This window comes from Triticum aestivum, chromosome 3D, assembly GCF_018294505.1.
Source record: "Triticum aestivum cultivar Chinese Spring chromosome 3D, IWGSC CS RefSeq v2.1, whole genome shotgun sequence".
NCBI lineage: Eukaryota > Viridiplantae > Streptophyta > Magnoliopsida > Poales > Poaceae > Triticum > Triticum aestivum.
In genome coordinates, this window is record NC_057802.1 from 46,907,995 (window position 1) to 46,922,418 (window position 14,424).

Sequence of the window (14,424 nt, forward strand, 5' to 3'; positions counted from 1 at the left end):
GTTCCGGAGGCAGTGTGTTGTTAATTTCATCGAGTATCCTCTCATCTTGTCAAGATCATGTTCAATTCCTTCCATTTACAGTCGGAGTGCTGCCCAAATTATATCACTCTTATTCCTTCTCTATCTTGTTTTAACCGGAGTGTTGTCGTAATTGATCTTTATCGTTCCTTATACATCTCATTTCAACCGGAGTGCTGGCTGAATTCTTTTCGCTCTCATTCCTTCTCTATTTCGTTTAAACCGGAGTGGTTTCGAAGTAATTCTCGTTCATTGATTTTTTCATTCTTGTCTTTCAACCTACAGGGTTCTCGTGATGTTCCTTGCTCCTCTTTCCTAACGGATTGTTTTCAACTTTGTTCATCTTCGTTGTATTCTCTCTTTTAATTCGTTCAACCTCTCAAGGTTCTTTGGTTTCACTCGTTTGTCAAAGAAGAAATTTAGTTTTACCTCTTCTCCTCATCTTCCGTTTCCCTCCGGTGCCATCCTAGATCTCGGGACGAGATCCTCTTGTAGTGGTGGAGTGTTGTAACGCCCTGAGACCGACGCTCCAGACGGCTTCCATGTTTTTCGTTGTTGTCCTGTGTTTTACTTTGTGTGTTGCATTCATCATCGCATCATTTGCATTGCATCGGCACTTCATTGCCGTCATGTTTTAAAAATTTGCATTCGATCGTAGTTGCCGCGTTCCCCTTGTCTTCGTTGACCGTTCTGAGACCAACCGGATTTTCGATTCTCTCTTGTCTGACCGTTTGACCCTCTCTGCACAACCACCGACCCCCCTCGCGCGCGTCCGAAAGTTGTCCCGTACCCGACCCGGTTTGTTGTTACCGTTGGATTCGGATCATCCCCAAACATCTACAAAACATCTCCGTTTTCTTATTTGGACTTCCTAGCCTATTTTTCTCGTCCGCTCAATTTTAATCGGAGCGACCGAATTAGCCCATAAAAAAAACCATCTGCTATAAATAATGACCCAACCCTAATTTTTAGGGGATCTGTCCCATCAATCCCTCCCCGCCGCCACTCCTCGTCCTCCTCGGGATCCCTCCCGATCCACCCATTCCACCAACCAGAGACTTCCCTGCTCGATCCCAAGGGGATCACGAGCAGCTCATCCCCGCTGCCGACGGACCAGGCCGGACCTCGCGCCCCTGCCCTTTCTCTTCCTTTCTTCTTCTTCCCGTGCCTCACATCTCTCTGTTTCCTCTCGTTCTCTCTCCCGCAGGAGCCCATGGCGAGCCTGACCGAGCCCCTCACATGGCGCCCTCGTGCCCGAGCTCTTCATCAGCCCCGCGTCACCGGAGTCAAGCCACCGGCCGCCCGAGCCTTGTGCGCCTCTGCCTCGAGGACCTCCTCGTCCCCAACCAGGACGCCATGGTCGGCCTCCTCTGTTCGTCCTCTGCCTCGTGCGCGACCCCGTCGGCCGGATCTGCTCGAGCACGCCGTCCCCTGGGCCTCAAACTCCTCCTGCCGGAGCCGCAAGTCCCGTGCCTCTGCGTTCAGCGCCGCCGTTTGCATCCCGCCTGAACGGATCGAGTGATCCTGCTCATCCCGCGCGCCGCCAAGCCCGACCTCGCCTCTGCTTTGTCCTGTTCGAGGGAATGAGCGAGCGGCTTGCCTCTGCTCCACCTCCCCCGTTTCGGTCGCCATCTCCGGCGAGTGCAGACGCCAGTGTAGCCCCGCAGGTCGCCGTCTCCCTCCTCCCATCTTCCATTTCCTCCCGCGTTCTCCCGTTGCATGTCTTATCTCTGTCTCTCTCCCGTGGTCAGGAGAACCCCGTCGCCAGTACGCATGGGAGCCACCTCCTGCCGTCGCTCGGAGATGACGCCCCTTCGCCCGTCCTCGCCGGATTGAGCAGCCTCCGCGCCCCTGCCAAGCCCGCCTCCTGTCACCAAGCGCTGCCGCTGCCGGACGCCCTGCGGCGTCGACCTGCTCTCAGCGCCGATGCTTCCTCTGCTTCGCTCGACTGGATGCAGCCGCTCGCCCCGTTGACCGCGCGAGCCCGTCAGCGCATCTCTGCCTCGCTGGCCAAGGCCCAGCCTGCTCCAGCTCCCCAACCGGCCTGCTACCTCCTCCACCGAACGGGCCAAGGCCTACTGGGTGAGGCCACACCCCAGCGCCCCTGCTCTTGTTTTTTTCATCTGTTGGGCTTCCTATTCACATTCAGCCCATGTGATGTTTTTTTCAGGACCTGCGAATTTAGCTATTATCCGAGGATTTACAGTATTGCAGAAAAACCCCTCATGTTCTTGCATTAATAATTAATTAACCGTGCATCTTTTGTAAATAATTTATATATGAAAAATGCTTAGAATTTCATCTAGTTTCATAATATGCAACTTTCACCCATGTTAATATTGTTTAAATTGCTGTTTGATTTAATTTGCTCGTATGCCATGTTAAAATGATTTAATTCATAACTAATTAACCGTAACTCGGATTTAAATAAACTATATATGTAACTTGCTTGGAAAAATGCCTAGTTTAACATGGTGCACTTCATTTTGCTGTTTAACAATATTAAAATTGCGTTTATGGCAGAACAGTACCAATCCCAATATATGGACATGAGGATTTTCCAGAATTGTTGTTGTTTGTTTCCGGCCTCATTTAATTTGCTTAAATAGGTAGTTTCCTTATGCTTCACCTCTTGCCATGGTTAACAACATTTAACTTTGTTGGGTACATAATCGAGAGAGAACTAAATAATTGATGTGGTGTTTCGTCAATATGCAACTCGTTGCATATTAAGCTCCACTTAATTTGTAGTGTTGTTTGTTGCACTTTGCCATGCCATGCCTCATTAAACCGGACATGCATCATACTTGTTTGTGCATCATGCCATGTGTATGTGGTGGTTGTTTACTATGTTGTTTGTTTCTTTCCGGTTTGCTTCTCCCGTTAGCTTCGGTTTCGTTCCGGAGTTGTGAGGATTCGTTCGACTACATTCGTTTGTCTTCTTCATGGACTCGTTCTTCTTCCTAGCGGGATCTCAGGCAAGATGACCACCCCTCGAAATCACTTCTATCTTTGCTTGCTAGTTGTTCGCTCTATTGCTATGCCGCGTTACCTACCACTTGCTATATCATGCCTCCCAAATTGCCATGAAACCACCTCTAACCTTTGCCATCCTTCCTAGCAAACCGTTGTTTGGCTATGTTACCGCTTTGCTCAGCCCCTTCTTATAGCGTTGCTAGTTGCAGGTGAGGATGAAGATTGCTCCATGTTGGATTATGTTTATGTTGGGATATCACAATAACTCTTATTTAATTAATGCATCTATATACTTGGTAAAGGGTGGAAGGCTCGGCCTTATGCCTGGTGTTTTGTTCCACTCTTGCCGCCCTAGTTTCTGTCTTACCGGTGTTATGTTCCTTGATTCTGCGTTCCTTACGCGGTTGGGTGATTTATGGGACCCCCTTGACAGTTCGCTTTGAATAAAACTCCTCCAGCAAGGCCCAACCTTGGTTTTACCATTTGCTACCACCTATCCCCTTTTCCCTTGGGTTCTGCAGACTCAAGGGTCATCTTTATTTTAGACCCCCCCGGGCCAGTGCTCCTTCGAGTGTTGGTCCGAACTGAGTAGACTGTGGGGCCACCTCGTGGAAACTCGAGGTCTGGTTTTACTCGTAGGATGTCTCATCCGGTGTTGCCCTGAGAACGAGATATGTGCAGCTCCTATCGGGATTTGTCGGCACATCGGGCGGCTTTGCTGGTCTTGTTTTACCATTGTCGAAATGTCTTGTAAACCGGGATTCTGAGACTGATCGGGTCTTCCTGGGAGAAGGTTTATCCTTCGTTGACCGTGAGAGCTTATAATGGGCTAAGTTGGGACACCCCTGCAGGGTATTATCTTTCGAAAGCCGTGCCCGCGGTTATGTGGCAGATGGGAATTTGTTAATATCCGGTTGTAGAGAACTTGACACCTGACCTTAATTAAAACGCATCAACCGCCTATGTAGCCGTGATGGTCTCTTCTCGGTGGAGTCCGGGAAGTGAACATGGTTTCTGGGTTTTGTTTGACGTAAGTAGGAGTTCAGGATCACTTCTTGATCATTGCTAGTTCACGACCGTTCCGTTGCTTCTCTTCTCGCTCTCACTTGTGTATGTTAGACACCATATATGCTTAGTGCTTGCTGCAGCTCCACCTTATTACACCATCCTTTCCTATAAGCTTAAATAGTCTTGATCTCGCGGGTGTGAGATTGTTGAGTCCTCGTGACTCACAGATACTTCCAAACAGTTGCAGGTGCCAATGATACCAGTGCAGGTGACGCAACCGAACTCAAGTGGGAGCTCGATGAAGATCTTGTTCGTTGTGTTGTTTCTTTTCATTTTGATCAGTAGTGGTGCCCAGTTGGGACGATCAGGGATCTAGCAGTTGGGTTGTCTTCTTTTATTTTGGTTCCGTAGTCGGACCTATGTGTGTACTCTGAATGATGTATGAATTTATTATGTATTGTGTGAAGTGGCGATTGTAAGCCAACTCTTTATCCCATTCTTGTTCATTACATGGGATTGTGTGAAGATGACCCTTCTTGCGACAAAACCACAATGCGGTTATGCCTCTAAGTCGTGCCTCGACACGTGGGAGATATAGCCGCATCGTGGGCATTACAAATAGTCGTGGACTTGGACCGCCGGGTTATCTGCCTAGCCAAAGTTTCATCCTCTGGTAACTCGCCCCGGTTTATATACGCCAGATATGGAACCGTCCAATCCGGGATAACATGAAGAGCCGCCACCAACTGGGCCTCCGGATCAGGAACAGCCAAATCCTCTTCACCAGGGAGCTTGACGGACGGATTATGCAAAACATCCAGGAAGACATTAGGTGGAACCGGTTTTCGTTGGGAACCCAGGCGGCTTAAAGCGTCCGCCGCTTCATTCTTCTGCCGGTCCACATGATCCACTTGATAACCTTTAAAGTGACCTACAACAATATCCACCTCACAACGATATGCTGCCATTAGTGGGTCCTTGGAATCCCAAGTGTCGGACACTTGTTGAGCCACCAGATCCGAGTCACCGAAGCACTTAACTCGGCTTAGGTTCATCTCCTTAGCCATCCGAAGACCATGGAGTAAAGCCTCATATTCAGCTGCATTGTTAGTGCAAGGGAACATTAAACGGAGAACATAACAAAATTTATCACCTCGTGGGGAAGTTAATACGACTCCAGCCCCCGAGCCCTCCAATTGTGTGGACCCATCAAAATGAATAGTCCAATAAGTATGATCCGGCTTCTCTTCTGTCGCTTGTAGTTCTGTCCAATCATTGATGAAATCCACAAGTGCCTGAGATTTGATCGCCGTTCGGGATATGTATTTCAACCCATGAGGCCCGAGCTCTATAGCCCACTTAGCAATCCGGCCAGTTGCTTCCCTGTTCTGGATTATATCCCCCAAAGGAGCGGAGCTGACCACTGTGATAGGATGACCTTGGAAATACTGCTTAATCTTCCGGCTTGCCATGAAAACCCCATACACAAATTTTTGCCAATGCGGGTACCGTTGCTTGGACTCAATAAGTACCTCACTGATATAGTAAACTGGCCGCTGAAGCGGATATTCCTTTCCTGCCTCCTTGCGCTCCACCACAATAGCCACACTAACAGCCCGAGCATTAGCTGCCACATATAGCAACAATGGTTCTTTGTCCACTGGAGCAGCGAGAATCGGCGGATTAGCCAGCTGCCGCTTTAAGTCCTCAAATGCTTCATTAGCGGCGCACTCCAAACGAAGTTATCCGTTTTCTTCAGCATCTGGTATAAAGGTATGGCCTTCTCACCAAGGCGACTGCAAACCGGCTCAACGCGGCAATCCGGCCTGCCAGGCGTTGAACATCATTGATACACTTCGGTTTAGCCAAGGAGGTTATGGCTTTGATCTTTTCCGGATTAGCTTCAATGCCCCTGTTAGACACAAAAAAGCCCAAGAGCTTGCCTGCTGGTACACCAAAGACACACTTGGCCGGATTAAGCATCATTTTGTAAACCCGCAGGTTATCAAAGGTTTCCTTCAAGTCATCAATCAATGTCTCCTTCTTCCTTGATTTTACCACAATATCATCCACATAGGCGTGAACATTGCGGCCGATCTGTTTATGCAGACAATTCTGCACACACAGTTGATAAGTCGCCTGGGCACTCTTGAGCCCAAAGGGTATGGACACATAGTAGAAGGCTCCAAAGGAGTTATGAAGGTTGTCTTCTCCTGGTCCTTAACTGCCATTTTGATCTGATGATAACCAGAGTATGCATCCAAAAAGCTTAAACGCTCGCAACCCGCCGTAGCATCAATAATTTGATCAATACGGGGAAGGGCAAAAGGATCTGCTGGACAAGCTTTGTTGAGATCTGTGTAGTCCACACACATATGCCAAGTGCCATTCTTCTTGAGGACCAGCACCGGATTAGCCAACCACTTAGGATGGAATACTTCAACTATAAATCCAGCCGCCAAGAGCCTAGCTACTTCTTCTCCAATAGCTTTGCGTCTTTCTTCATTGAACCGGCGGAGAAACTGCTTGAGCGGTTTATACTTGGGATCAACATTGAGAGTGTGCTTAGCGAGTTCTCTCGATACACCTGGCATGTCAGAATGCTTCCATGCAAAGATGTCCCGATTCTCACGGATGAACTCGATGAGCGCGCTTTCCTATTTTGGATCCAAGTTAGCACTGATGCTAAACTGCTTGGACGAATCGTCAGGCACGAAGTCAACAAGCTTAGCCTCATCAGCCGATTTAAACTTTAGGGCCAGATCATGCTCTGTAGTTGGTTTCTTCAATGAAGTCATATCCGCCGGATCAACATTGTCCTTGTAAAACTTCAACTCTTCTGTTGCACAAACCGACTCAGCATAAGCCGCATCACCTTCTTCACATTCCAGAGCAATCTTGCGGCTCCCATGCATGGTTATAGTTCCCTTGTGACCCGGCATCTTGAGCTGCAGATAGACATAACAAGGTTGTGCCATAAATTTAGCATAAGCTGGCCGTCCAAATAGGGCATGATACGGGCTGCTGATTTTCACCACTTCAAAGGTCAAGGTTTCTGATCTCGAGTCATGCTCATCTCCACAAGCCACCTCCAGAGCTATCTTACCAACAAGATATGCCGATTTACCAGGCACCACACCATGGAATACCATATTGGACGGTTTAAGATTTTTATCTGTTAACCCCATGCGACGGAAAGTTTCATAATAAAGGATATTGATACTACTCCCTCCATCCATGAGTACCTTAGTGAACTTATAACCTCCCACCTGAGGTGCCACCACCAGAGCCAGATGACCCGGATTGTCAACCCGGGGTGGATGATCCTCTCTACTCCATACAATCGGCTGCTTGGACCAACGCAAATAACGGGGCATCGCCAGTTCAACGGCACTCACCGCCCTTTTATGAAGCTTCTGATCATGCTTGTCCAAGCTAGTGGTGAAGACATGATACTGTCCGCTATTCAACTGCTTTGGGTTGCTCTGGTAACCCGACTGCTGCTGATGTTGATTGCCCTGATGATTATAGCCACCTTGGTTACCCTGATTACCTTGATTGTTATGTCCACCCTGATTACCGTGGAAGCCTGGACCGGAATTTCCTCCACCATAACCCGGCCCATGGGACCCGGGGCCCGAACCGCCTCCTGCTCCATGATCATACCGGAAAGAATCAGAATTTTTGAACTCTTGCATGATGTAAAAATCTTTGCAGAGGTGTGTGGACGGTTCCTCCTTCGTCCCATGCTTTGGACAAGGCTGGTTCAACAGATAAGACAAACGGTCCGGATTAGGATTTGGCATTCCACCGCGCTGGGGAGGTTTACCCATACGCCGCTGGCCCTTGTCGCGTGTATTAGTGTTAGTCACAAAGTCTAAACCGTGGTCCGCTTTACACTTGCCACCGTTTCCATGACCCGCCGGGTTGTGGTGCTGCCCCTTGGCGTTGCCGCTCTTCTTTCCCATCCCTGTCTTATCATCGTCAGACTCGGGATCCTTGGTACTATCAGAGTCGGCATACTTCACCAGTGCAGCACGAGGGTTCCCATGTCATTACAATGACGTTTGAGCCGTCCCAACTTCAACTTCAGGGGTTCAAACCGGCAATTGCCTTCCAATGTTAAAACTACGGTGTCAGTGTTGATGCGGTCCGATGAATGCAAAATCTCTGAAACCCGGCGCACCCAATGGGTTGTTGACTCTCCTTCCTCCTGGACACAGGCAGCTAAGTCCACAATTGACATGGGCTGCTTGCATGTATCCTTGAAATTCTGAATAAACCGGGCTCTCAAGTCGGCCCATGACCTGATAGAATTAGCCGGTAAGCTCTTTAACCAAGTGCGGGCCGTCCCTTCTAGCATCATGGTGAAGTACTTCGTACATGCCGCATCATCCACGTCCAGCATCTCCATGGCCATCTCATAGCTTTCGACCCATGTTTTAGGGGATAAATCGGCGGTGTAATTCGGCACCTTGCGCGGGCCCTTGAAATCCTTGGGCAGGCGCACATTGCGCAACGCTGGGACCAGACATGGCACTCCCAAGGCACTAGAGGTAACCCCTGGTTCCACCGATGTGGTTGGACGAACCGGAGTAAGCTGACGGGCTTCGTGCTGCACCGCTAACTCGGCCTCTCTGCGTGCCCGAGCCCGGTCCACCACCTCCTGAGCATCACCAGCACAGCCCGCCGGGTTATTGCCACGGGGCAGATCACGGTTCGGCGCATTGCTTGACACTGCCGGTTCATCCATACGCCTGCTGTAACTTCGGCTTGGACGGGGAGTGGAATGAATCCGATCGCGACTATGTGAATGAGCCTCCTGTTGAACCAAGGCTGTCTGAAGAAGCTCCTTAACCCGACGCGTCTCAACCGCTGCTGGAGAATCGCCTTCGATCGGGATGGCCGCTAGCCGTGAAGCGGCAGCGACAATGTTGTCCATTGGGTTAGAATAATGACCCGGTGGCGTGGGGACACGCGGTGCCACAATGTTGTTCTGACGAGGCGGATCCACCAAACGTGGCTGAACCGGCGCCCCTGCCCCCGGTGCCTCCGCCCGGTTTACCACCGGCGGATTACTGGTCCCTGCTCCTGGGGTGTTAAAGAGATTTCTAGCGTCATAAACCGGCGGCAAGCGAGATCGGTGCCTCCTCTTCAGGACTTCGTTCGACGCACTCTGATCCAGCATAATCCGGTAAGCATGTGCATCCAAAGCGGCCCGCTCCGCGGCTATCCTGGTATCCTCAGCTGCTAAGTCGGCTTTGGCCTGGGTGATCTGATCTTTCACTTTCGCGATTTCCGCATTGTGTGCATCCTGGTCCGCCGGGTTAACCTCCGCCATTAGCGTTGCCAACGCGTCAAACAAATCAGATAGAACCTGAGCTGGCGGTCGCACAGGGCCTCCTGCCCCGGCCGCTGCCGATCCGGAAATCATCGCCGCTGCGGTCGAAGAGTGGAGCGCCGGTTGCGTGCCGGCGGCAACCCGGTTTGGTAGATCAAAGGGGTCCGGAATATTGTCGCCATCGGAACAGCCCCCAATTCGGCCATCTTGTAACTGATATAACGACTCGGTCTCTTCGGTCGATGACTCGTCGCCAGAATAAACAACGGTCTCACCACCAGATTCCGATCTATCCTCAGATTCCCCTCCATGGATAACTCCCACGAAGGCACGCTTCATGACAGGCTTGACCCGGGCAGATCTCCCACGCTGAGCCATTTCGACGAGGTCGGTGCAGATGTCCGGTTCAGGGCCCGGTTCGCCGATCTTGCCAACGAAAACGTGTATGCCACCAAAGGGGACCTGGTACCCGTACTCGATTGAGCCGGCCTCGGGGCCCCAGCCTGCATCGTCGACGTAGAGCTTGCCGCGACGACTCTTGGTCATCCGGCCCACAGATAACCCTTGAGTCCTTCGAAGTTGTCCTCCAAGAACTTGAAACCATCGTGCGATAGCCCCACGGTGGGCGCCAACTGTCGTGGATTTGTCACGGCAGATGTCCTAGAGCAAGGACTTAGTCGTGGAGCCATCGCTACGGGTTAGCTTAAAGGGGTTAAAGCGGACAAGGGACGCAAGAGAGTTTTATACTAGTTCGGCCCCTTACGATGAAGGTAAAAGATTCGTCTAGTTGTGATGGAATTGATGGGATTTCGATGACCAGGGAGCGAATACGCTTTGCCTGAATCTCGAGTTGTTGTCTGTTGTCCTTGAACCGCCACCGGGTCGTCCCCTTATATACATGGGTGGACGCCCGCCGGTTTACAGAATCCCGAGGCCGGCTCATAATCGTGTCCGGCTCGGTCTCTGCTACTTCGATCTTACAACACAAGTTTATATATCAAGCCGGTTTATGTCTACAGGCCTTAAACCGGCTTTGGGCCCTGGGCCTACTTGAAGCGTCACCGTTTGTCTTCATGGACTTCAGATACAGATGAACTACTCATGGGGTTAACCCGGCCTCTCCTAGCCGGTTTACGCCTAGTGGTAATATCCCCAACACATCTCTAGATTCAATAGAAAAGTTCCTATGATGTCAACCAAATGACATCTCTTTTCCAATCCCTACTCATAGGAATGGAGATACTCCATGTCATCTCTTTCCCTACAACTTCCATGTATACATCTTCTATTCCTAAATAACTAGTACAACCCACTAGTAGCTTTTTTCCAAGACATGCAACTATGGCACAAGAACTATATAGTGTGCGAATAACTTGAAAGATGGTCGCTGGATGAAGCTAATCCGACAGTGAAGAGATGGCAAATCCGAGCACTACTGGCCGTTGGATATCATCAACATTCCACCAGATCTGCCACATGTACAATTTAGAAGACTCCATGGTTGAACTTAAGCATAATGCACAAACCTCAAAACACAAGCACTTCTCCTTTGTTCTAGAATCTTCCGCGTCATAATTGATTTTTTTCTAAATGAACCATTATTTGTTTTTTACTTTATGCTTTACAATGCACAAGCCCATGAATCTTAACATTATTATAAAACTAATTGATTTTAAATGAGATGAGCTATCAGAACTAAACGAACATCTACATCATGCATATATGACTCAAAGCTTTACATGCTATAGTGTGTATTTATTCATAATTTGGTTTTGAAATCTCATGCGTTCAATGCATGTGTACCTTACTAGTTTTGAGTAGAGTAGCAAATTTCACGCGGCCCCGGGTATATCAAAATGCAGGGCCCATGCATCATTGCCTTTTGATTGAACCTACGTCCACAATTTTTTGTACGTACTATATCTCCACTGGTCCCCGAACCCAAAATGCTGCCTCGTTCCCCTTAAACCAAGCGGCCCGCGCATATTTAAGGCGTCGACTCAAACTCAATCCCTCTCCCGTTTACTATGACGTGGCCCCGCACGCCCTAGTAGTACTCCTACAAACCCTACCGCCGCACGCATCATCAGTTTTCTTCAAGAGGACGAGGGAGAAGCCGATTTGTAGTGGAGGCGCTTTCAAAAAAAATGATCTGTAGTGGAGACCCCTACCCTAGGGTGCCCTAGGTAGCTGCTGCACACATAATTGGTTTTCTCTTTTCTCTATGCTCTTGCGCCCTAGAGTGAAATGATGGTTGCTTCGTCCGTCCAGCTTAATGCGGGAAAGGTGGGGCTTTGTGATTTGACCCCTCATTGCTCATTTTCTACTACTGTGACGCTACGACCGGGGTGCCTCTAGTTCCAACCGCTGCTTCGAACTGTAATTTGGTGCATCGCACATGGAACAAGACGGTGGATGAGCCACATGTCGGCCAAAGGGCTCATGTTAAGTGTGTCGCCATTTCGTGTTCGGACTGACCCTACTTGAGTCGCTACGCCAACACGACAGGTGCAGCCTACCACTTGGTTTTGCTCCTTGGTGAATCCCGACTATATTGATCTAAAAAGATACGTACTGAACTACCCTCTCCATCTCTTTTTTTAGACGTCTCGGTTTATAGGGCGTGCACGTAGTTCTAGTTCATCCATTTGACTAACTACATCTAAGTTACTATGTCACAAAAAGTATATCATTGGATTATTAAGCGGATGTAGTTTCTAAACATATATTGTTCATCACATATATAGCTAGTCAAATTCTCAACCTAGAACGACGTGCATGCCATGTAAACCGATACGGAGGAAGTATAGTAGTAAAAATGAGGTGATTTTACCGAGTGATTGGCTGGGGAGCATGGCCTGTCATGCGGTCCCACGTGTCATGATGTACCAAGGCGATGTGCGTGTCCCTCTTGAGGCAGAAGCAATACTACATGGTTTGAGATGATGGCGAACCGAAGTGTGAAATAATGGTTGCTTCGTCCGTCTGGGAAGGTGCGGCATTGTGATTTGACGTCTCATTGGTCATTACTACTACTACTGGGGCGGTACGACTGGGGTGCGTCCCCCTGCTGTTCTGCACTGTTATTTGGTGGTTGACACGTCGACCCGGTTGCTATATGTCCCACATGTCGGCGACAGGAAGTACAGAAGTCATGAAAGCAAGCGTCGACGGAGGAGTACAAGACACGGCTTGGGTTTTTGCTGCTTCACGCGATCCATCGATACAAACCCGGACTAAAAAAAGGCGAGGGCGGGTCTTTTCCCGCGCGGCAGGCAGGGGAGTTTGGCATAGTCTGTTCAAGGCAAGGAGGCAGGAAGGGAAACAAGCAAATAAAGGTTGAGCAACTTAGTTTTTGGAAAATATGATTTTACGGAGTACATACCCACTAGGGTTTATAGGGCTCATCTAAAAAACATTCGTTTTTCCGTTTTGTAAGTCTCAATTCTACTACTAGTAGTAGTACCATCACATGTGGATTTTGACGTGCGTTAGATCACCCGATGCAAGCAGTGTCAAGAGAAAACTCACCAATGCATGTAGAAGTTCATGGAAATTTAGTGGTCATTCATGCATTCGTTATAATTAATGCCTCGGTAAACATAACTTCTTGAGAAAAACGAGCGTACTAATTACTTGTGCAAACTAGGAGTAAGAAATTAATTCGACAACTCACCGTCTACCTTGGTTGGAGAGATTTTGAAATTGAGCCATAAACTAGAAAGGAGGGAGTAGTAACTTTTGTCTCGATTACTATTTGTGGCCTTCTATAGATGCAAAATGTATTTTTTTTATAGTGGCCTTGTATAAGAAAATGGAGGGAGTACTAAAGGACATATATATTCCAAACAATATGATAATCTCTCTAACCAAGGTAGTAGGGACGAGGAGTAAACGGAGGGAGTAGTAAATTTTTCTCCTCGTCCTGGGAGCCACCGCGCGCGTGGGCGAGGGAGTGGGCATAAGGCGTACAGTACTACTACTAGTAAGCAAGCTTCACCTCATCCTGCGAGCCACCGCGCCCGTGGGCGGGGGAGACGGTGTACTAAGCAAGCTTCTCCTCGTTCTGCGAGTTGACGGGACACATCAAAAGTACTCCAGAGTATAGAGCCCTGCCTCTAAGGTAGGCCCCACATGGTTTGCCTCTTTTTTGTGTGTTGTTGCCTCTTTTTTAACATAACGCATCAGGTCGCAATTTGTTTGTTCACCCGTGGTAGACGATCCTCCCTCCACCAAGTGGACAACCAGTACACGGTCAAATTACCACATGGGCTGCCTTTTCGTACATAAATGAGCTCCACCGTGTACCCACGTGGGTGTGGTTGGGAAAGAGATGGGAGTACGTGCGCCGTGCGTGCACCTCTTCTCTTCGTGCACGTCCCCCACCTACATGGGTGTGTGTGAGAGATACAAACCTAGACAAATGGCTTGTGCGGAATAACTACTCTTCCTAAGCCATTGTAAGAGTGGACAAAATGGTGAAGGAGGAGATAGCACTACAAAAAAAGACACATCCGTGACATTTTGGGCCGAACGAAAATCTTTTCGGTCATACTTATGACACTTCTATGGCGTTAATTGTGACAAAACACGGTATCATCATAGATGTTGTGCGGTCCTACTTCTATGACAAAAATTCATGAAAGAAAATGGGCTTTTCATCCTGGGCGGGCCAGAGACGCAGCTGCATGACATTCTTTGGGCCGTCCATGACGAAAAAAACATGGTAGAAGCGAGGGCGAGGAAAATATCGGGGTGTCCCCAGTTACGGTGGGTGGTCGGGGGCCGACCGATGCGCGTTTCTCTCGTACGTACGCGCGTGTGTGCGAGGTGTTGGGCTCTAACTGAACCCGAGCGAGGCGTTGGGCTCTAACTGAACCCAAGCGATTGCACTGTAGGCTACGCGTTACTGAACCCGAGCGATCGATCGATGGCTGTTAACTAAACCCGATGGAGCGATTCCTTCGCTACTGCTGCTAACTGAAGCCGATCGATGCTGCCTCTGGATGAACAGTGAGCGTTGCTGGGGGGTTTGGATGAACAGTTCCCGGTGGGGTGGATGAACAGGACCCGGTGGCGTT

At 49.2% G+C, this 14,424-nt stretch overlaps 1 protein-coding gene across 3 annotated transcripts; it reads left to right on the top strand.

The window, feature by feature from the left end:
• The first annotated feature begins 1,001 nt into the window (after window positions 1-1,001).
• LOC123074059 (uncharacterized) lies at window positions 1,002-3,001 on the top strand. 3 transcript variants are annotated; one of them, XM_044497008.1, is made up of 3 exons: window positions 1,011-1,685; window positions 1,770-2,100; window positions 2,906-3,001. In XM_044497008.1, exons 1-3 carry the CDS (start codon window positions 1,602-1,604, stop codon window positions 2,983-2,985), a joined length of 495 nt encoding a protein of 164 aa, XP_044352943.1. In that variant the 5' UTR covers window positions 1,011-1,601; the 3' UTR covers window positions 2,986-3,001. The 3 variants fall into 3 exon arrangements, with proteins under 3 accessions (XP_044352941.1, XP_044352943.1, XP_044352942.1); XM_044497006.1 differs by having other exon boundaries at window positions 1,002-2,100; XM_044497007.1 differs by lacking the exon at window positions 2,906-3,001 and adding an exon at window positions 2,189-2,417 and having other exon boundaries at window positions 1,011-2,100.
• Window positions 3,002-14,424: the final 11,423 nt, after the last annotated feature.

What these genes read in the sequence shown, in the direction of transcription:
- LOC123074059 (XM_044497006.1), top strand. Translation starts at nt 1,602, where the DNA reads ATGAGCGAGCGGCTTGCCTCTGCTCCACCTCCCCCGTTTCGGTCGCCA. An exon ending in AACGGGCCAAGGCCTACTGG is followed by an intron (nt 2,101 to 2,905) that starts GTGAGGCCACAC and finishes TTCTCCCGTTAG; the next exon opens with CTTCGGTTTCGTTCCGGAGT.